General features: G+C 39.2%; 1 protein-coding gene across 4 annotated transcripts in view; it reads right to left on the reverse strand.

Moving 5' to 3' along the window:
* Nucleotides 1-24,280, reverse strand: part of OSBPL1A (oxysterol binding protein like 1A) — a 76,995-nt gene that overhangs the window by 41,263 nt on the left and 11,452 nt on the right. For 2 of the 4 annotated variants that reach the window (XM_062570228.1, XM_062570227.1), the window contains exons 4-15: nt 23,996-24,070; nt 22,712-22,823; nt 21,535-21,620; nt 18,290-18,434; nt 17,485-17,552; nt 17,353-17,397; nt 16,262-16,335; nt 16,085-16,148; nt 14,948-15,049; nt 13,959-14,084; nt 10,241-10,322; nt 7,193-7,299 (exon numbers count right to left, since the gene is read on the reverse strand). In XM_062570228.1, the coding sequence (XP_062426212.1) occupies nt 7,193-7,299; nt 10,241-10,322; nt 13,959-14,084; nt 14,948-15,049; nt 16,085-16,148; nt 16,262-16,335; nt 17,353-17,397; nt 17,485-17,552; nt 18,290-18,434; nt 21,535-21,620; nt 22,712-22,823; nt 23,996-24,070 (1,086 nt within the window). Of the gene's footprint in view, nt 1-4,542; nt 4,644-7,192; nt 7,300-10,240; nt 10,323-13,958; nt 14,085-14,947; nt 15,050-16,084; nt 16,149-16,261; nt 16,336-17,352; nt 17,398-17,484; nt 17,553-18,289; nt 18,435-21,534; nt 21,621-22,711; nt 22,824-23,995; nt 24,071-24,280 lie in introns of those variants that run through there. The other 2 variants (XM_062570229.1, XM_062570230.1) reach the window with 2 other exon arrangements.

Consider the following 24,280-nt stretch of genomic DNA (forward strand, 5'->3'; position numbering starts at 1 on the left):
AATCCCACAACACTGGCAAACTTAATAGGATTTGATAGCAGTTCAATGACACATTACATTACTCATACTGCTTAGGGATTACACTTTCCAAAGAATTTCACGCAAAATGTACAAATATCGTATCACAATCAGAAACACAAGTGTTAATATCCAGCAGTGGACAGGTCAAGTGAAATTAATTTTTCAATTGTGGAAATACAGGTTTTTAAAAATTAGTTTTCTAGAATAAGAGTTATCAGCCTTACAAGAAAAATGGTACTACAAAAAATAGAAGTTTCAAGAAGAAAAGGTCAGGGGGAGAATAAATTGCCAGAAAATTAGCAAATATATTTGACTACAGTTGCTCAGTCTAGCACTTAAACAGCATTCTGATGATTTACGCAGTAGAAAGACAAAAACAGAAGAAAAAACCCAGAACACTCAGCCCTACATGCAATCATGTACCTCACAAGCTTGTGCACAAAATATCACAATAGCAACAGGTAGGGGGCTATAAACAGAGATTCCAAGTTAAATTCTATTTTCTGTTGCTTCATTTTTTTCTGAAATAGTATCAGTCTTTAGCTAAGAATACACACTGGCTGTCTGAGAGCTAAGAAGTTTCAGAACTGTTTCTCATCTATTCTTTCAAAACATGTCAGACACACATTAGGCCAGCAAATTAAAAACAAGCTGATCAGCTTTATATGCCATTATGAAATCATGATGAAACTAGGATAAAGACATGTACCCTCCTCATTCCAGTTTGTTTTTCAAGTATAGGAAAGAGGAAAACAAACAATATCCTCAGAGCAGTAAGAAAAATAAGCAGAACACATGCACAGAATTTCCATTTTATGTATTTCTTTTGGTCCCAGCTATCAGCTTCCTCACACACAAAAAGAGCAGCACCATTTTCCAAAAGGATTCATATAACAGACTTGAATAACTTCTATTTAAAAAGCTTACTATATCAAATATTATTCCACTAAACTTGACTGTTATTTGATCTTTCCTTCCCACAACCCTAACTAAACTGTTATCCACGTTTTTGTATTAAAAAAAAAATCCCCAAGCAGTTTTTAAACAAGACCATAGAAGCAAGCCTCACAGCTGGTGCTGTAGAGACATAGACAGAAGAGGTTTCATTAAAAAGTAACATGCTTTTCACATGTTTCTCCAGAGGCCTATGAACCAACTGCAATTTAGTTTACACAATTTGGTGGTTTAATAACCACCAAATGAGTGTGCTTGTAAAACCTACAAGCTTTGAACATGTATCAATCCACCCTAAAAATTGCAAGAACAGGTTAGCAGGAGGCTTTGAGTTGGCCAAATGGTTCACCACATCAAATGGTGAATACCTTCAGACAAGTTGTGTGATGAGCTTTTGCACAGGCTTGTAGAGCTGGAAGTCAGCAAGAGTTCCACTGGCACTACAAGTTAATAAGCTACCTTGGCAGTAAATTATATTCAAACACATCATTCACTACAAAGAAAAAGGTTAACTTTTGAAGCACACATTCTTAAGGAAATAAATGTTGAGACTGATACCGGAACAGGCCCTCTGCTGCACCATTCATCTTTTGTCCTGCAGTAACACCCAGGTGTCCTGCTGTGGTCAGCGCTCTCTGCAGCCCAAAGCCTTTTTTGTACATCACTCCAACATGGACCTTATCGCTTGTTTTGAAATTTAAGTGTTTTGTCAATATATAAAGCACCCTTTCAGAAAAGGGAAGCAGTAACAGTTACTTACCTTCCCTGAATGGAGAACTAGTATTTGTTATTTTAGCAAGCTTCTGTCTGGACTGCTGTTTAGGTTCTCTGCTCACTGGTGATCTAACTTGGCCTTGGCTGCTCTAGGAAAGTCTCTGAAAACAGTTATACTCCAACTCCTCTATCCCCGGAATACTTTGGACTCATTGAACTGCTTCCTTTACATAACACTGACAAGGCCACTGTCTTCCCAGACCTATAGTTTGCTTTCCACCTGCAAGACAGCAGGAGGGAGTAAGAAAGAAAATGCTTCCAAAGGAAGAACACCAGGCCACTGGGACAGATTTCACTATCAAGTTGCTCTGATTTGTCCCTCTCACCTTTAGAACTTGCAGAAGAATGACAGATGTATGTAAATTGCCCCAAAATTAGTACAGTAAGAATCATCAAGGCATGACTAGAACATTTGGTATTCAAGTAAGGACAGAAATAATGAAATAATGTTCCAAAACACTTCTTTTTCAATAGCTTTGTTCTATTGTATTCCACGCATACATGTCATTCCACAGTGCATTATATCCTATGCTCTCCTGTATGAGGGAAAAATATAATAATTCTTTATCTGGACACTTGTTTTAACATAGAGAACCTTGAATTAACTTATTACTTTGGAACAGGATTTGATCTACACTAGATATCATATTTCTAGCAAAAGAATACTCAAACTTGGCAGGGAGGAAAAAAAATAGGGCCAAGCAAGTTAGAGATTGGTATGGCTGATATTTTCTTGAAATAGACACACCTTAATCTGAATCCCTCAATACTAGATAACTCTTACTGTGTGCTCAGTGCAATTACAAATTGTCAGAAAATTGCTCTCCTCCTTCCAAGTTTACAAGCTGAATAGACATAGCGTTTCAGTTGTTTGCAATACTGCCTACTGGCCCCGACACACTGAGATTATTGCCTTAGTTTCCATTACTTTCAGCAATGGCCATAAAGCAGAATGAACAACGTATCTATCGCACTGTATCACTTTGCTGCGCTCCAGTGATTGAAAAGAAGAAAAAAAAAAGGAAAAAAAAACTTTCACCTGTATAGGAATGCAAGGAGAAAAGGTCACAGAACTAGTGCCTGCATTTTTCTGCTCAGAGGGGCTAAGGACCTCTGTGGTTCTAGGTCCAACACAACAGCAAGGAAAGACACCATCCTTTCTCCAGGTAAAAGTGGTTACTTTCTTAGTTTTCCTAATTTCAGTTGACCCCTCCCACGCTCCAGGGGTTCTTAAGACCTGGCCAAGGTTAATGTAGCCCAGCGTGCTTTGCCAGGTGGCAGGCAGGAAAGGGACTGCTGACTGCAGGGCTTTTCTGGACAGACTTGCTCAGGGTGCCCATGTCAATAGTTCTCCCTCAATTGCAGAGAGTGTCATTACTATTCCCCTCATCCCTACCCAAGGCAATTGATACAAAAATCTCATTAAGAAGTCACCTGGACCCGCTTCACAGGCATTTTCTTCATTCACAATCTAGTAAGGTAGTAGCTCTAAGCAACAACAACCATGCTTATACATATCTCCCAGGCCACATAGTAGACAAGTATTAAAGACAACTATCTGCATCCTAAAGACTACACATACGTTCATTCACAAACGTGCACAAACACACCTAACTCTCCAACATTCAATGGCATCCCCAAGATATTCACAAAATGTGAAATAAACTGAAGCACTACACTGAACTTCTGCATTTGCTAGTTGAACTGCAAGCACATTTCTTATTTACACTGTTTCACGCTATGTCACTTATACATACAAAAGACAGCATGTTACACCATACTGAAGATAACCAATTCGAGGACTACGACCTACAGTGTTTTGACCTTAGAGTGCCTGCAAACGACAAGCTTAATTTGTTTTCACAAGTTCTACCTAGGTGTAGATACAACCCATTTAAATCAAGAGATGAAGAAATCATGAACTGAACCGTCCTTTTCCCTTATCTCATTGGCTGAACGTTTCCAGCTTGCAAACAAATCCTCTTTTGAGGTGAAAAAAAAAAGTACAAAGAATGACAACACCTACAAACAAGGGAGGAATGTTTCAGCCAACAGCAGACTGCAAATGAAGTCAGCTTACAACCTTTATTTGTTCGCAAGTCATGCAGTAAGATGTGGCATTTACTGTTAAATATAACCTTTGATGGTAAAAGTGAAACTCAGGAGAGTCAAGTTACTCATCAGCATGCTTATCCAGCATTGGTTAACGAAGGAGCAACCCCAAAAAGAAAGAAAAACAAAACAAAACCAGATTTCTTTAAAAGCCATCTTTCCTTTCAGGTTCATAGAGCTTCAGTGCTCAAATATTAAGAATAGATCTTAAACTTACCCAGGAAGTCTTGGCAAAAACAAGAGTGTGCAAAGACAGATTAAGTCAGACGCTTACGTTAAAATTCTGCTGCCATAATACAAAAACATCAGAAAATCTAAAAACACCAGAATCAAGCTGCTTGTAGAAAGCAGGTTCCAACATCTGCTGGAAACAGCGCAGAGGAAGCCCTGCTCTCAAAACCGTACTTACTAACCTTGTGCCAAAGTCACTGCAGAAAAACGCTTCGAGTCACGCTAGCCCCGACACGGACGCCTCAGCAAACGCTCGCTTTCGAGCGGCCGAGTCGCCTCCGTTCCCCCTCGCGGCTTTGCGCACGGGCAGTCGGGCCCGCGAGCCGCTCCCGCGCCGGGCACGCAACAGCTCACCCCGATGTCAAGAGCGGCGGGATCACTAGATAAATAAATAGACAAAGCGAAGCCCCAGGAGCCCGGAGCGAGCCGCACGCCGCGCACGCTACATACCGCCGAGCCGCTTTTCCGAGGGCAGCCGCTGCCGGACCTCGCCGCCCGCGGCCGCGCAGCCCGGCGCCGCGGCCGCGCAGCCTTGCGCCCCGCCCCGCCGCCCGGGCACCGCGCGGAAGGATGGGGGGGGGGGGGGAAACGGCGGGGAAAGCGCCCCAAAAACGCCCTCCCAAAACGGAGCAGCCGGCGGCGGCGGCTCGCAGCGCGGCTCTCGCCGCGCCCCCGCCCCGCCCCGCCGCCGCGGAGCGCGGCGCCCGCTCGCCGCTCACCGGCCGCGGGCGGAGCGGGGCGGCGGCGAGGGGCGGCCCCGCCGCAGCCCGCGCCACGGCGGCCGCGGAAGCGCCGCGGTACATGGCCGCGGAGCGCCCGCCGGGTCCTAGCGCCTGCCGCGCCGCGCCGCGCCGCGGGGCGCCCGCCGCCCCCTCTGTGGCGTCACAAGCGGCCGCGCGGGGCGCCGCGCGCAGCCCCCCCCCCTCCTCCCGCCACGCCGGAGGTGCGCGAGCACCGCCCGGGCCGGGGGCGGGTTCGGCCGCGCGTGGCGTGGCGCGGCGCGGCGCGAGGCGAGGCGCGGCCGCCCCGGTCTCGGGGTGGGCAAGCGGCCGCCCCTGGTAAGCCGACACTGTAAGCTAAAGGAGGAAAAAACGGCTGTGCTTGAAGAGGCGAGATAAAACGGCGTTGAGGCCGAGCACGCCCTCGTTTTAGGGGGAGAACCAGGTTTCCCAGGACGTGCACAACGCGGCCGAAGGATACAGCAGAGCGAGCAGCTCATCTCTGCACGGAGGATCGAGGAGGGAATCCCATCAGGAGGCCCCAAGACGAGCAGCAGGGCTCAGAACCTGCAACAGCAGTGAAGCAGCCCAACAGGCGAAGAAAAAGGCCTGGAAACAGCAGGACAGGCATGCAAGAAGGTTTTAGGCAGCTGCAGTTATCCTTCCTGAAGCTAGGTTGGGAACAGCTACCTCCCATGTTCTCACCATGCTCTGGCCTGCCAAACACTTAAAACATGTAAGCTTTAATTTCATTGATCTGAGGAAAAATAAATGCAAAAGATTTCTTTTTAGAGTTATTTAGATTAGTGTTTTTACACTGAACTTTGATTGCTTCAGCAGAGTCATGTTTTACTATTCAGCATATTTAGAAGGAATATTAAAGCATTTCCTTGGGATTGCATCATTCACTAAAGCAGAACCCAGTATATTGCTTTGGCAAAGCCAGCAGAACTACAGCCTAGAAATCACACCAGGTAGTAAAGAGCAGTACTCTGTCTTATAAAAGGCAACAAAACAAATGCTTTGGGTTTAAGAACAGTAATGCTCAGGGAATGTAACCTTTTTTCAGAGATTCAGGTCTTAAGGAGACACCCCAGGGGCAATTCCCTTCCCTTATGAATTTATGAAAAGCCTCCATTATACTCTGAAATGGCAACATTTAAGTTTATAAATACCAAAACACACAACACTATAATCACATTTTTCCTCTCTGTCACGAGGGACTGTTTTTACTAGCTATGGCAGAAATTCAATTTTATACCTCAGCCTGTCCCTCGGCGGCCAAATCTATGTGCTTCCAGATTGAAATAAGGGCTCTAACACCTGCTGATACTGTCCAAGTTCAAGTAAGGTGAAATTACAATTTCACCATACGTTTTGCCACGCTCCGCTCTAGAAAGATATTTTAGTCTTGCTTGAAGCAAGATGCCAACACAATTAAGGAATACTAACTAACACTACACCCACTGTTGTAACAATTTCCCCCTCATCCACAAATGGAACTGGCAACCTTCATATTAGATTTCCTTAGAAAAAAAACCCAGTGTAAGAAAAGCAATGCTTGTTCCACTCTGCTGGAGCTTGACTCAAGCAAGTCTAGAAGACTTGTGACTGGAGAGAAAAAGCTTTGGAAAGGAAGGAAAAAACTAAAGCAAGCCTAGACAACAGGGCTCATTGTTAGTAACTGGAGGAGACCTAGCAGGCACCAACACAACCTCATTTTGAAATTTAGCTTGTTGATGACAAGAGACAAACTGAAGAGTTACTATTATCACAGTCCAGGAAGATGCATTTATTCCGTGGTACTAATGTATATTTCTAGAGGAAGAAGGGAAAAAAAGAAAATTTCCTACTCTGAAACTAATGAGCATACAATACGTTCCCAAACTGAAGCATTTGTACTATATTCAACAGCACACAAGATTTTTATCACCAGAAAAGCCGGAAATCCAACAGATATCATTCATCCACCCACTAACCACATGGTCTGAAAACCAAATTCAGAAGCAATACTGTTCAGCACCTCACAGTCAGTCCAAAAAGGAGAATAATTTTCCCCAATACAGTAACCTTCAAATTAGTAAAGCAACCATTTTATTGAACTCAAGCATTCAGTTTGAGCATTTTAAACAGTCATTTATAAGCAAGATCTGGGTTTATTCTGAATGTTCAATACTAAGATATCCTTTTGTAACAGATCTTTTTAGCTACTCCCTCTTTTGAGGCACAAGTTTTTGCTAGACACTGAGCATGTAAAAGGACAGCTTGCTAACAATACATAGCTGTATAGGATCTATTTGTTTATGGCAGTTAAGCAGGGAGCTAGTAAAATATCTGAAGTTATTCAGACCTTTTAGAATCCCACACAACAAAATACATACCCCTTCCTGCTTTGTGAATAGGTTGAGGCAGTCAGCCAGCGCCTCACAAGTTTCCTGGGATACTTCAGAGACCACATCAACTTTTTGCAGGAGGGGAGAAGACATTCCTGAAAGCGTCAAGACATTCGTAGCTTTAGGAAGCACACTGTAAACCACAGGATACTTTCCCTCTAAATAAGGCAAACATAACATTCATATTCTACATGAGGGCTGAAGCACAAAGTTCTGTGTGAGAACAAGCAACTGTAGCACTGAGGGAAAGTTAAGTTCTTTCTCTTGCATCCTTTCCCAAGTATTGGCATAAAAGGCACATGAATAGATCAAGTCTCTCTTTCAACATGGCTTGGAAAGCAGAGGAGGTAAGCTATGGCAGCAACACATTGAAAGACTGACTAGCAGCAGTCTCTCCTTTTAATCTTCTTCTAGATTTAAAAGCCTCAGAGTTACCAGGAGCCAAAATCCAAATACAAGCATACTACACTAGTTTAATATGAACTAGTGGGGGAAGCGCATTTTTTTTTGCCTTCTGCTATTGTATTCTACAGCAGAGAAAATGCTTACCACAGTGGAGTTAGAAAATTAGCTTAGAAAAAAAATAGTCTGGGAGCAAAAAGGACACTAGTTATTAAAAGGGGAAGGAGTCCTCATTTTCACGGAGTCATCTCCAGGATAAGCAATACAGCTTCCATAGCAATGTCACCTCACATCCTGACCTGTATGACTGTTTATGAACGAGGCTCTGTGTCTAGAACAAGAAACACACTATCATAAATGTTAAATAGCTAGCAGCTGATGGGGCTAAGCTGAACTTTGAAGTTTCTGTGATGTGCAGCAATTCCTTAGAAGTTAGAGCTGGAAATTCCAATAATCGTACTTACATTTGCACAAGTATAAAAGTAAGTAGAGTTCAGGTTGTTGCGTCACACATCCAGTCATAAAACAGAGTGATGAGCCGTGAGCTTCCACATATTAAAGATGTGGAAGAGACTGCCTGTGGCAAGCCTGTCACACAAGCCATTCTCAAGTAGCATACTAGCTGCAATAAAAGTAAGTTTCTAGAAGCCCCAGCCTTCAGCTTGACACTTCTTAGTAATATAGATACAGTCTAGTGCTATGTGCTTCAGGCTGATGTTGCAGCAATTGAAATTAAGAGCTCCAGCAACGATAGTTTTAAAATAGTCATGCATTTACTTTGCTATCATAGTGCTTGCGCAAACCTCAAAATATAGTGTGTGTCCAAATACTACTTGTTGCCTTTGATATCAAAGCTCGCTACTAAGTCCCTATTTACAGCAGCTATCAAAATAGCTAGCACCTCTAGAAGGAGAGCAGCACACTGAATGCTGGAGCCATTTTTATTAAATATCATGCATAAATTTCAAGGATTCCTGGATTTTGAATAGCATTTTGGAAGACAGTCAGGAAAAAAAATTCTAAATATCTTCTAGCCCCAACATGGCCATTCTGATTAATCTAAAGTTTTTAGAAGCTCCACATGGAAAACCTTTTATTTCTGAAACTTGCATTCCTCTGAAGGAAACTAGAGGACTTGAATACTTTAGAGAGGCTACACCAACCCAATGTACTGACTAGAGAACTGGGGGAGCTACAGCAGAGTTTTCTGTTGAGACCCTCAGGGACTAAACATGAAGCTGGAAACAGTCTGCTGACACATCAAATTACAAACATTCATTGGAAGGAAGGCAGTCTCATCCAATAGCAGTAAGTTCCTGGCAGTTTCTTTGCAAAAGACGGTATCTGGTTTTGCTTTGCTATAGATTTTGGTTATTTGGATTCCAGATTTTTTTTAGAAAAGGCAAAAAAAGAGTGTAGGTGTCCTCATTGGTTCTTTAGGTTAGCACTATGGAGTCAGATAAACTGTCCCTGTACCTACTAAAGGGGCTTTATCCACCTCAATACTAAATTTCAAGCTGTTCTTTGTCAAGAATTCAGTTTTAATGTATTATTAATTACAAACATTTCCCAATACAAGATTCACATGTGTTAGGAAACCTTACTTCTCCTCATGAAGTCAAAAAGTTCAGTTTACTCAATTAGTGCAAGTTAGTTAATATCACACTGTAACTGACCCTACTAGCATATGCAGAAAATAAGTATTTTAGACTCCATCTGGGAGGGTACAGGGGTAGAAGCAGGGGAGGTCAAACCTTTTTCCTCCCAAAACTTCTAGTCTGTTACAAGCTAGAGATTTGTACAGATAAGCAACTTGTACCCCAGTTTGAGCTTCATAAAGTTTAGCCATGGTAAGTAACTAGGACTCAGGTTACAAAGGAGCAACAGTTAAACATGCATACAGAACTACCTTATTCTCCTTTATGTGTTTAATATGTAGGCAGGTTTAGGACATTAAGTGAGGCAAGACTTCTAATCTCTAGCAGCTTGATGTTTATGCTATTTTTAGGCTGTTATGCTGCAAAAAACCCAGACAGGTCAATTTAAGAGTTATTTAAAATGAAGCCTGAAATCTGGCAAAAAAAAAAAAAAAAAAAAAACTCAGGGCAGATGACAGTGGAATATAACCCATCACACCTTACCTCCAGTTAGATAGTTTTATAGTTCCATTTCACACCCTGCTTATCATGTGTGAGCTTTCATTATGTTTCTACTCACTGTAACACAAGTTATGAGTGGGAAGCCACAGTGAGGCAGCTGCTAGCTCTCTGTACCTTGCACATTTATACTCCGCAAAAAGCCACCAATTACATATTTTCAAAGACCTGGATGAAACTAAAGCCCTACCTCATATTCCTATGATACTATCTACTCCGGAGCTACATTTAAGAGAAATTTCATTACATTTACAGCCCCATTAAATTTTTCGGTCAAAGTACTCACTAGTTGTTTCTCTGAATCTGAAATCTTAGTTCTTATAATTATTTAATTTGAATCTGTTTCAGTAAGGAAAACAGACCTATATCTGCAACTTCCTAAAAATTTAATTTCAGTGAAGTTAAGGCATGTGCTCCTTAAAAAGGAGAGTGAGTTGCCTGGTAACAGATAGCATTTTATAAAACTAAACAGCTTTACCTTTTGTTGCATCTAAAGATTTAACCATTGCAAGGAAGTCCGAAATCTCTTTGTTGAGTCTTTGTTGGCAAGCTTGTGCTTTCTGGAAGAGAGAAAAAGGCACTTCAGAAATAGTTAAGTATATTTATTCTTATATATGGATAGATAGATATACACACATATCTACACACACACGAATTTCTCTTAAGTATACTCAAGTTTTTAAATCTGGAGAGCATTAAACATTAACAAAGAATCCCAATGAAAGAGACTGCTACATTAAAACTGAAAGAGTTACTTCAAGCACCTTCAAAGACATGCAAAGCAAACAGAAGAATTATGTGTATTATATAACTGACCAGCTTTTGTTTAAATTAGCATTGCAAACCAAACCCAAAAGCTATGTTGAACATTTTACTTTTCCATTTTTCTCTCTCTTTTTTAGTTAAAGTTTGAAAATCCAAGAAAAGCTATCGCTTGCAACAACTGTACTTTTAGAGACCAGTACAGAGCCTTCAAGCACTAGGGATTTCACAACACGAGTTTTTAAATATTTAATAAAGTAAGCTTAGCAGACCAAGGGCAGTGTTATTCACCCACCATTGACCTTATAAGATGCTGCTTCTCCAGTAAAAACAAAATTAATGCAGGAGTATTTTAATTTATGAGTAAACATTAATGCCAGCTATTGACACAATAAATAGTTTATTCACTATGTTATAGTCAGCCACCTCAAAAAGGCGAGCAGGACATTTTTCTATATAGAGAATTATGTTTGGAAGCACTTATATTAGTTTGTCTTTCCTGATCCATTGTTGGGCAGGATATTGCCAAAAACCATGAAGCGCAGAAGTGACTGTGCACTTTGTTATTGAGCGAACTTCAAAAGCCAGGCTCTGGACCTGTTTCATTAGCTGGATGTAGAGCCGAGGAAGTACATCTTATTGAACATATATCCCCCTTTTCAGGTGCATTATGACTGGCTTGTTCATTGTATGACATGACTTGAACATACAGAATTCTTTTGCAACACTGTAGTCTTTCCTTTTGCAGGGAATGACAGCAACAAACAAAAGTTTCAATGCCTGCAGAGTAGTGTATATGAGTGATAAGACTCCAGAGCCTATCACTTCTTCTAAAAGGCCCGTTGATGTGTGGATACCACCACAGAACTATTAGGTCTATTTTCATCAGCAGTTAAGAAGACAAAAGCGTTAGAAGAGGAAAAGAATGACATTGACACAGTATAAATCCATATCTGTCCATATCATGGAACTTGAAAGAATAGCCAATTGCAAGACAGGAGTTCATAATGAAGTTCACCACTCAGCACATAACTGATTTCTGCTCACTACAGCACAACAGAAGAACTAGAAGGCACCAAGTCCTCATCAGGCAGCACACTGCAAACAAGAAAAGCTTTTCTCTAAGCTATACACTATGATACAGTGCAAATTCTTGCAGCAAGAAGCACAAGACAAAAATACAAATTGACATAAAAAAAGGCAAAATATTGACCACAGATCCAGTGGTGTTAAAGAGAACACCTAGTTTATCCCTCAGGTTCAAGAAGTCCCAATATGTTGTACTAGAAGAAGGCAGAAAGTCATTCTGTGTTTCCCCTGTTTGTTCTCCTCTTTTAGACATCTCCTGCTGTGCTCTGTTGGTGATTAGCTATCATCTTGGAGGACTTTTAGTCTGAGATGCTATGGCTACTCTAGTATTCTTAACTCAAAGTGTAAGTGGAAATAAGAGATTTGTGGTGCTTGTTTGTAGCCATGGTGGAGGGGAACATGTAGAGAAGGCATTTTGTAAAAGCTTAATTTGAACTGACAGCAAATTGATAACACTAACAGTCACACTTTTATTGGCCTTGAAGTTGAGGGGAAAGAGAAGAGGAGCAGGAAGATCTGTATGCTGAAACATCACCCATGCAGTTTTACTAGGGAGTGACACATTTTGGCACTTTCATACGAAGCTCAGATGCAAATGTATGAAGATTAGTGGAACTGTAGCCTCTAACAATAGAAGAGGCTATAACACTAAGGGCTACCAAGCAACAGGAGGGGATTCAGTAAAACAATTCTGTCAGAAGTTAAAAAAAAAAAAAAAAATCCTAGATTTTTAGTCAAACTCCCAGGCCCGCCTAAAGGCTCTTCCAAGTTTGAGGAAAGTCTGATATATATATACACACACACACATACATATATATATATATATATATATATATATATATATCTCTATTTAACATTTACAATAATCCAATCTGCCTTCAAACAGTCTGAAGTTATATAACTCTAAGGCATGAAAGATAATGGTGAATCACCTAGCAGAACTCATAAGATTATTAAAATATAACAAACAAAATCACACACACCACTAGAACATCTCTTCCACAAAACTGAAGTTGTTTTCAAAGTTAAGTCATTTGCAGTACTGAGGTACACATTAGTATTTTGGATTATCCCATTTACAGTTTCTCCACACAGCAGCAGACTGTCAAGAAGCCATAAAAAAAAAAGAAAGAAAAAAAAAAGTTTTGAAATTCTCCTACATTGCTTCTTCTAATTTTCAGTTCAGGTTATTTACACCTCCATCCCTTCTAGCCCCTTTCAATCCCAGGCAAAATGGGGACTGAGACTATAGTGAACAGAAGAGAGAAGCTGGCATGTGAACTGTGCACCTGATCTACTCCACAAAGCATCACAAATATGTTTCTATAGAAAATACTTTTATTTCAAAGACAATGGACTGAGAAAACAGTCATTAAATGTTATTTCCAAAGTTTATTATGTCAATTCACGCAATTAAGTTTTATAACTCAAGTTTTTTCTTGAAAAGAAACCTATCAAGCCCAGTGCCAATCAATTTGGGAGCCCAGAGCAGGCTTCTGTGGAGTATTACCACAGGGCCCCACTGCATTGAAGACAAATCACATGACGAACAGCAGGACTGCACTGACACAATCTGCTGAATAATCCAGAATCAAGCTGCAGATGAAGACTGGCAGAAAATGCTGAAGCAAGTAATTACTGAGTTCTCCTAAGGCCCACACTTGGTAGCCCCTTCTTTAGTGGGCTGATGGGAACTGATGGGAATTACCAGGTATCTCCCTTCTTCCATGAGCTATTTCAATTTCTTTCTTTTATACCACAAGGTATGGTACAAGTGACTTGGTGATTTTTGTGTTGTAATGTCAGAAATTTTGCTTATATATACTTCTCAAACCTTTCCCTTCAAGGTTAAGTATGGTAAAGAGCAAGAACCACAGGTTGGTTACTAGAATAAGTCAAGAGACTCATTCCCCACGGGAAGTCTGTATAGAAGAATTACTGTACAGAGGACTTGATGTGACTTGAGGTGTTAAAGACTGATGCCTAAGCTGTTTCACTGCCTGTTCTACAGAGGTACATAAAGGTGAAGGTCACATTTGGTGACCTTGGTCACACCAAGGCTAGAGAATAACAAAATTAAGTACAGGAGGCTCCCTCTGCTGGCCAAGAGTCTCCAACAGTTTTCTATCTTGCAGTAGTGCTGACAGAAGTGAAAAAGCAACTCCAGTAGCTATGATAACCTATCTTTTATACATACAGCAAGCACTGCAAATACAAGCAGCATTTATCTATCTACAGGAAGAAAGAATCATTACTTTTGGCCAAAAGCATATTTGAGTATTCCAACACATACTAGCATTAATCTGCAATTGCCTAGATGCATGAAGCAAGTATTTAGTACATACTTTCAGAGTTTCTTGAAGGTCTGTAACAGATACTGTATCATCTTCTTCATCATCACTACTGAGCTGCTCCTGTGTGCAGTAGTGAGTGCTATAGGCAGAGTGGTCTTCTATTGCTTCCAGCCAACCCTGAACAGAAAAGAGACAGTGTTAAAACGTATTTCCAGTCACACGCAAAAGGCAACAGTAGACATGAAAGAAAATGTATTAAAGTATTCTATTGACATGAATAAGATACTCGGTAGTAACATGAGACATCTTAAAATTAGGAGAAAGATTGCTAAAAATTGTGATATATCATATTCAAGGTGAGTTGCACTGCAGTCAGAGTGCTGCTTAGGACTTGCTCAATCAGACTTTAAACACAGATACCACATACCTCTCTAAGCCTATCCTAAGCTACATAGTTAATCAATTTCACTCTTAGCAAAAAAATGCAATAAATTCCCTACAGTGGTTTTTTTTTTCTGCTTTCTGCTCAGAAGCAAGGTCTTTGTGACAAAGTCTGCCTTATGTATGACAAACTGCGTGCAAAACTAAGCACTACCATAACTGAGGAGGTAGATTCTTCTCCTCCTGTTGCCTCCATCTCTACATCATCTCCAGTTCCTACATCTACAGAGGTACACAGTAATAGCTACACTACAAAAGAGCCCTTAAAAGAAAAGGTAATTCTCTTGTTTCAGATCCACTATTTTTGAGTATCATTTATTAGCTCATTTTAAAGCTTAGCTAGAAGTAGAACATATCATTAAGAGCTTTTTTATTTGTGATGACAAATTATAAAAGAAAATGCATCAGAGGGAAGTTGCAATGAGATGCCACACAGTCCATGGCCATGCTAAAGGATTCAATACAAGCGGTTATGTCACACCATCCTGGTGTTCAAGATACTGAATCCACTACGTAAGCAGCCATAGTTATCCTAGCAAATTACTTTGTCTTATAGAAGTAATTACATCTTTAAGTCTTTAATAGAAAGTCACTAATACCTCTCTAGTTTGAGGAGGAGTGTTATTTTTAGGGATCTTGAAACGATGAACAGTGTCATCAAAACATCTGACGGAAAAGAAGCAACTGTCTGTAGATTTTACCTGGAATGACAAGGAGAAGTAGCAAAAAATGAGTTTAATGAATCCGAAAAAAAAGGACCAAACTTCTGTTAAAGTTAGCAAAGTAGATAATTACTGTCAACTCTAAGTTCTTGTTTCAGTTTTGATGCAAAGCAAGTATAATTTACAAGAAGCTTCATTAGAACAGTTTTGCAAAACGTTTTGCCTTGCATTTTTTCTACCTCATGGATAAAAATACTAAGGTTAACTCAGTCAAGAAATATTTGCATGGCAACAGTGGATTCAGAAAAAATTTCAACAATAGTGCAAGACAACCAAGATAAAGGAATTATAGGAAGGTAAGAATCACTTTTGTATAGCAATAGTGTATATATACACTATAGTTTAATAGAGAATTTGTGGTGCCAATACACAGAGGTATGACAAGTTAGCTAAAGAAGAAAGCACTGAAGTGATCCTAAATTCATTCTCCTTGAACACTTCCATCTTCCTCTGCAATATACACCCTTCTTTCCCTCCTACACACTTATGTGATAAGGAGGTCTGAGATGATTATTCTTTTGCCAGAAGTGGACTATCAATTCTGGCTTGGTTTTGCTCTGTCTTCCATCCATCCCTTCCAAAAGAGGATCACACAAGTACGACTAAATTTCATTGTAAAAAGGTTTTTCAACAGTCACTTTCAAAATTTCAGTTCTCTAACTGAGATAAACTTAAGTTACATATTTACTCACAAGTAGCCAATGAAAATTACAGGAGGAACTAGAGCTTTGTTACTCTGTATCACACAGTTCAAACAGACATTTTGCACAACTGTAAAGGCACGCTTTATGGAAGCTTTATGTTTATTTACATCTTCAAGAGATGAAAGAGCTAAACAGTCACTTTACATATTGAATTACTTTGCATGATAAGAATGACAAAATGTTTCTCACAACAGCACAAGCATTTTTTTTAAATGAAAGCATGCTTACCAACCTAGCCAAAGATTTCATTGTCTACATACAGAACATCACATACAAAAACTGTAGTTATAGGTCTCATCTTGTTTCCTACCGTGCAGACAGCCTGTGTTAGATGCTTGCATCCCTGACGATGATCATTACTTACTGCATCAGCTCTTCGGAAAAACAAAACAAAAAAAAAAAAAAAGAGAGAGAGAGAGATATTAAGAATCTCTTAAAGAAGGGAATTACTTAACTCATTTATCAGAAATCTAAACACAGAACTTACTGTCTCCGATACCAGGAAAGGACTCCGTGTTCTAGTACTACCCAGTACAGTTTCCAACCAAAAAACCGTGAACTCTGAAAGAGAAGGTTAACAGCTGAACAGTTGCTTTTCACAGTAAGTTTGATAGGTTGAAGACTATTACATAAAACTGGCTGTCTTTAGGACACCTCAGGTGCTACATATTATCACAACAATCACAACAATCTGAGAATACTTTATAATTACAGTATGTTCTTTTCTGGAACTTAAAAATTACCTAAAAACAAGGTTTTGATCTTGCCATTCAGTAGGAACTAAAGTATTGAAATACTACATTTTTTAATATTAGAGGGGTTGCTGATCACAGCACAATTCCACTTTATACAACAAAATGAGAAACAAAAAAACATGTTAAGAAAGCTAACTACAAACTTTTACCTTTCCCAATCACTAACACATAGGTCTCATTTAGAAAACAGTTTCTTATTTTACAACTGTGTGTGCATATATAGGAAAATTTACACTGAAGAAATCTTCATAAAGTCTTCAAAGATTCCATAGAGGAACACCAAAATTAGGTGTTCGTGTGCAAGTTCAAGAAATTTTTCTCTTTATTATAAGGAAAAAAAAAGGAAATTTGCTTGAAGATCAGAGAAAAACCAAGTATTTGACTTGCATCTTCCCTGTAAATTTTTAAAAATCTGACAGAAAGTAACCTGTAGCAAAATGTTAGTCCAATAAGTTATTAAAGATTTAAGACATCTATGCAGCAGATGAAAGAGCATTCTGATCACCATACAGATACGGCACAAAACTTTACCACAGTGAAACCATAGCACAAAAATTACCCACCTCCCCAACCTTACCACTCTCAATAAGTCGGATGCATTTTAGGGACTGAGGTTTCTAAGATCAGAGCATCCTGAATCTAGTTACTTCTCTACTTTGGCCAGCCCATCTGTAATTTATCCAATATGTTAGAATAAAAGTTAAGTCATCTAGCAAATGTGTAATTGAAAAGCTCCCTCATCTATCAACTGTAAGTTAAGTATGTAAAATAACTTACTGAGAAATACTGTAAGCTTTTTTTCAGAAAAGGAAGTAAAACATACCTTCCATAGGAGACCTTCATATCGTCTCAGGGGTTTGTTGATAACCTGCATAGACATTAAAGCTTTTATAGAGATAGCTCCAACTAGGCAGGCATGGAAAGCAGCATTGTAAATGGATACAAAAGTGCCTACCTTTCCAGTTTTACCTCCTAGTATCTGTTTCATTTCTGCACCTTGGGCTAGATCAAGGGGTGTTTGATCTGTTTAGTAACCAAGACAAGGCATGAGAATTTGATGCAAATAAACCTAGAGGTACTTAACTTTTAAAATAATCTTTCTGACACTGTGCATACCCACTAAAGCTGGGTCCCACAAGCATCTGAATTTACAGGAGATGAGAAACAAACTTCTCAGGTGGAAGACAAGAAAAGGTTCTTCAGTGCACTGAAGTGCCCTTCAGTTCTACTGGACGCGTAAGGGCCCTTTGTTCTTAGTTACTTAAGATAACTTTTAGCACTTCAGCTATGTAAAAAAAAAAATCAAGTATCAAGATACAGATGTCTTAATAATAAGTACACAGTCTTCATAACATCTATGTAAAGTTTTCCTGGATTTGCTTTCATTATGATCCTTCTCAAGAGTTACTTGTCTGTGCCAGGTCTTCAATTTTACCACAGTTTTTTTGTTATCTATTTCCAATATACAACGTTTAGTATCAAGAAAACAAAAACCAAGCAGTTATCATGGTTAAGAAAAAGGGCAGGTGAATTTTCTAGGAATGGTAAGTTGAGTAGAGTTGCAGCAAAATACTTATCACACAAGCTTTTCATTTTCTTAATTATCTCGCAATTTAGTCAGGCTTCCTTTATTAGCAATACAAGATTTGTAAAGCATTGTAAGATTTTCCCTAAATGTTAAATGGTAAATTACACAGCTTAGAGAGGCTTTAAATTTCAGCCTTTTCTTAGCACTTTGAAGACTTTAATTTGATACTCACCATTTTTGTTTCGTATTTTGGGATCTGCTCCATTTTTCAGAAGTTTTAAGGCACAGTGCTTATGGGCACGGTAAGCTGCACAATGCAATGGTGTATTTCCCAACTGATCTGTACAGTTGATATCAGGAGGTTTTGGCTTGTTTAACTGAAAAAAAATTTTTTTTGTTTACTCCCCAGGTGCCATGTTCATCCTTTTGGTTGTTAACTGCTCCTAAACCCAAAAAGCACTTCAGTGTAGATCTGGCAATGAAGAGGGCAGGTAGTGAACGTTATGAGAAGTGTACGAACTACAATTGAGCAAGATGTTCAGCTACAGTAGGGGACTTCCTATATCCTTCCTACATTTACTGCACACAGAAATATTTATATTGTTAAGTTATACAGTGCTGGAGAACATCCCCCAGCACTACAGTTCAGACATCTATATTGCTAGATGTCTAACTATTATGGAAACTTTCAAGATTAGAGCAGCTATGAAACTGAGGAAAAAACGTTGGAGAAAATTGCCCTTTTTCTTGTCAAGAACATTCTTTTTAAATATGGTTGCTACCAAACCCCCTAACCTACCACTACACTTATGCTCAAATATGCGGCTACTTGATATGTACACGCAGTATCAGCCATTAAAATTAAGCCTCCAAATCAAACAGGACTGTCTTAATAGACTAAGCTGTTTTTCAGTAATCTGAAGAGACTAAATTCACAGGTGCATGGCAAAAATTCTAGAGAAACTCAATTGAAGTCTTCTGTATGAGCCATACGCTATATTAAGAGAAGCTACTTGAAAATAACAGGATTCCCATTGCATCTTTAAGTCAGCATCAACACTAACCACCTTAAATGCGCTTCAAAATTTGTGCGCCATACAGAATAAACTGCTACAGCTGTTACTTACAGTTCAGCTGGAAGAGAACATAAATCACAGAGAGAATTTGTAGAAGCATAACCTCATTAATATTTAGATCTTAAACACTTGAGTTCCTGAGTGTTCTTAGGTTTTAGTTCTTTCAGATCAGCTGTTTTAAAACTGCCTTATCTCTGCCCTTCCCAACTCCTTTCCCTCAACATCTTTTAAGTCACATCCCTGTGCTTTCAGCAGATTATACCTGGTATAGTTAGTTTCAATGAGCTAGAAAGCTCTCCAGCCATTTCGGTAAGCGTACAGTAAGTTTTTGAGAACTCACGGAATGAACACAGTTATTAGCTTTGTCTTGAGGCTAAAGAACTCAGGTTAAGATTCAGCTACTGAACGTCTAGCTTTTGGTAGCTAAACATATTGTGATCTAACGAGAACCTTGACAAGAGGGAAGAACAAGAGCCACCACTAGTATCTGACACTAAGAAAATACACCAGAAGGAGCAGCTAGAAGGTGAAAGTGCATGCAAGGAAAGGGTGAGGGGAAAGCCTTAAGTTCAATAAGAAAGTTTAGAAAAACTATCTCATCAAATCATCTCTTTCTAAAAAATGTGTTAAAAACAGTACAATCTTTTTATTGGTAAAAATATCAAAATAAAAGAGAGTTAACAATAAAGAGGTATCTTTCAAGTAAGTGAAACTCTTCTCCAGATGCATGGCAGTAAAGAACAAATTCTGGTGTATTAGGTCTCACAGTGAAGTAGACTAAAGCAGCTAAGGATGTTTCATGAGCACAGTAGCTTGTAATTAAAAAACTTACAGCAGGAGCAGAAAGTCCTGAACATCAGCGGGTAAGTATAAGGAACTCTCAAGATAAGGTGCAGTTCACAAGGAGCATTAACTGAAGGATGGGAAAGTCAGAAACCATGGAACTATTTTGAAGTAGAAAAATTTCTTCAGACTTGCTTAAAATCAGCAGGAGTTTAAGATTTTAAACCATCACAGGTCCAAGTATTCATCTAAAGATTCTCAAGAAGAACTTGTATAAATTTAGTGAATTATTAACTGGTTTATATCCAGCCTCCACGTCACCAAAAAGTTTAAGTACTTTTAAAGAAGTTTAAGAGGTCAACATATAGCTGTGCTCACATATACACAGCTCAATTATACTAACATGAAAAAAAAAATCAACTACAAATGAAAACAGCTCACGGGTAGAGATGTGCATATATGGTTCATGTCACATGGGAGAAAGCACCAAGTTTTTTTAATGACAAATTTATAAATATTAGGAGTCACCTTTTTCAGATCAGTTTAAGGCTTAGTCAACAGGTGTGCAATGCCACATGCAATGGGGTAAGAATTACCAGAATCAGAAACAGACCAGTTAATCCAGTGTATTAGTTACAATTAATACAATTATGTCAATGTATTACTGCATAATTCTTCCACATCTTAATTACTATGTACAGTACTGGTTCTCTCTCTCTTTCTTTCAAGAGAGGATAATACTAAAGATAAGAATAACAAAGATGACTACAGATTTAAGAACCATTTCCATGATGGTTCAATTTAGATAGACAAGGACTCTTCAGGGACAAACTTCATGGAGGAGCAGATAACAGAAATTTTGAACTCTGGCTTTGAAGCAAAGAAGAAAGGAATGTCAGAATTCTAAACATACAAATCTCATAGTTGAGAATTTTTCATTAGAAATAAATAACAGATTTCAGACTATCTTGGTGAGTAAAAAAAAAAGGTAGTATTAAAGGTGCTAACCCTGTGGAAAAGAAATCCTACACTGCCCTCTTACTTCCAAAGAAACTCTTCCGGGTTCTCAAATCTTCAGTTTAAGCATTCAGATCTTGCTTCTCTTATAGCCTTACCAGACCATAGTATCATTCAGTTTGAATTAATATGAGAGAGTGTATGTGCACATACAGTTTAAGTCTTGTTCAGTGAGGAATTATGATGATTGTTATAAACTACAGTTATTTCAGCTGCAATGGATGACAGTGACAAAAGTCTATTTTCAAGATTGAAAATAGTCCACACCGTGGTGAAAGCTTAAAGATTTATGACATTTAATGCATCTCCAAAAACATAAACTTATGTCAATATATCTAATAATTACACTGGAACTTGCAATTAGCTGAAGAGTTTAGTTTTCTAAGCTAACCTGAAAGAGGCAAAAAAACACATTGCTTTTACTAGATAACAAGGATATTAGTAAACACTTGAGGTTTCTGCATCTTACAAACAGTAGTGCTGTGCAGCTCATTATGAATTCATAGCACTCTGAAACGCAAGCCCTAAGAACATGTTGTGATACTAGTTTTATGGCTTTAAGTACTGGACATAAAGGTAGCACAAATACTTGAATTCTTACCAAGGCAGTCAGTTTCCCAGTTTCTCCCTCTCTTGCTGCTCCTAAGAGCTCTTCTTCCAGTTTCCTTTCTTGTGTCCTTTCCACTGCTTTTAGAGAAGGATTTTAACAGTCATATTAGTAAAAGTAGCACTTACGTCTGAAGCAGTGCATTTAAGAAACTGTACCAAAATAAGCCTAGAGAAAGAAAGGTTTCCAGTATCATTATCTGGGACATGTACTGATAGCATCTAAGCAGAGTATTTTTTCCAGAAAAGTCTGTATCAGAGATAATGTTCAAAAACAAGTAATATTCTAAAAGTTTGGGGTATGTATTTTATACTACCACCCTCAACTCTACCCCCTAAGAAAAAGGGAAATCAGGTAAAATGTATGCTTTCTTTCCTACCCCATCAGATCTTCCATGCACTCTTCTCACTTTCTCTTCTATTCTTTCTACTATCCCACAGAAATTCTGATTTTTCTCTAACAATTAAGCAGATTAGTGTCTAGAAAGGAATTATCTGTGTACTTGCATGTAGAACAGGAAGAAAGTTCAACTTTTGCATACAGTCTGTGTACTAGACATGACACTTCAGCAGTATTTAGGGGCAGCACATTATTAATAACAACAGGAAGCAACAGAGCTCTTGAACTCTCCAACCTTAAGACCAGTCAGCCCTAAGTAAGTAATTGGGGCACCATCTGCCTCACTTTTACCACCTCCAAGATGGCAGAGGAAGTGAGGTAGAGGATTTCCTTTTTAAATAATCTCTAAGGCTGCAATAGTAAGTCCTAAACTTGATCCAACACTGACTCACCCTTATAAAGTGTTCAGGATTTTGTTCTTTAACAATCTTATTGTCGTAAAGCCATTATTTTTGACTAGTTTTTCCTCATTCTAGTGAGCTAAGGCTTTGACTGCCATTTACCATTCAGAATTGTAGCACATAACATCCCAATAGAATTGAAATATTTACTTGAATAATGCTGTAGGTATTTATAATACTTATTTCTCCAAGTAAATTCCAGTTATATGGTGGAAAAACAACCAATATTGCAGGAAAAAAAATATGGCCTTTTTTTAAAAAAATGACTAAATTTAAAGAGCGAATACAAGTGAGCTTCAGTAGCTTGTAAGGAAAGAACAGCTTCAGAAAGTACAAATGTTTAGAAACATTCTATGAGCTATGAAAGTTACCTTCCAACATATTCCTTATCTCTTTATCATAAGTAACTTCTTTTGCAGTCTGTCCACTCCCATTAACAATAGAAGTATCAGCATTATGTTGCAAGAGTAACATCACCACCTCCTGGAAAACAAGTTGACAAGCATTTTTCATCTATCTCAAAGCCAGAATTGGGCTTTTAGCTAACATTAGCTGAGGAACAGCTTCTCACCACAGCTGAGTTATGAGAACAGGAAGGGATGTTTTAGAGAGCCTGAGGGACTCAGTTGCGGGACTGACTGCAACCTTCTCTTTCATGTTAGTCAAGCTGAGGGAACCAACAGGAAACAAGTTACAGCTGGAGCAACCCAGACTGATTTAAAAGCCTATCTTTGCGCCTCACACAAATACTGAATTTGATAGATTAAAAAAAAGGCATGTTGAGCACTTTTGATAAAGGGAACCTTGCGATTAAAGAAGTCACCCTTTCAGAAGGGCCATGTGGTTATCCACAGAGGTGGTATTAGTTTGGAAACAACAGTTGGAAGTGGGGAACAAGAAAACCAATCTCACCTTAAAGATCTATAAAAAGCACTTTGGTTCCAGCTTTCTAGAAAAAATAGCATTTCCAGACACCAAACAGACCAGTGTGGCCTGTTTTCTTCCCCCCCTCCTCACTTCCCCTCCAGAAACCACTAAAACAATGCTGGCTGCTCTCTATGTAGATATGCATTTAGTAAGGAGGAAATATTTCAACTATATTTGTACCGTGTCAAACAGACGCAAGCACAAGTGTAGATTATTGTATTTTAGCAGTAGATGACAGATCTTTACACTGGTTTCCACAGAATAATTAGCACCTGCAGCTGGAGATAGTGCCATGCCTAAGTGCTTTGCCGCTGGCACAGAGCAGATCTCCTGCCAGAACAGAAGCAGCATCAGTTAGGCAGTTGCACAAGTAGTGCACAGTACTTCTGTTGAAGACAACTATCACAATTTCTTTCTTCCACTGCTAGCAACATTCTTATCAACAAAAAGCCAAAGAGATACGACAAAGTACAGCAAGGAAGAGGATAGACCAGTCTTCTCCTGTCCTCAAAAGGGAGATATGTGTATCATGTTTTTGTTTTGGACAGAGTCGCACCAGCTGTGAAAAAAGTCTAATGTCCCTGGTTCTTTTGAACACACTGTACCAAAACAGATAGTAATTCACTTTCTGGGAGATACTGTATGAACAACTTTTTATAGAGATCTCATGCTAGAGTTTTGCTAGTAACCCTATGAGAGAGCCTCAAAAAAAACCCAACACACATTACCTTCCGCCCTGTGAAAGCTGCGCGATGGAGTGGAGTGTCCCCCATGTCATTCAGCACGTTCACATCTGCACCAGCCTAAACAGCAAAAGAAATCTGAATGTCCCTTCAATAACGCCTGCATAGCTATTCGCTCTAACTGGGGGAGAGCAGGCCACTGTGATGAAAGGCCTTATGGCGTATCAGACTAGAGCCGTAACACGGCCACAACGGCAACCAAGTACATATGCAAGATTCAAAGCCAGAATAAATAGTTTCCAAATGGAAATGCCTCCCTTATTTTTTCCA

Source organism: Rhea pennata, chromosome 2 (genome assembly GCF_028389875.1).
Source record: "Rhea pennata isolate bPtePen1 chromosome 2, bPtePen1.pri, whole genome shotgun sequence".
NCBI classification, from domain to species: Eukaryota; Metazoa; Chordata; class Aves; order Rheiformes; family Rheidae; genus Rhea; species Rhea pennata.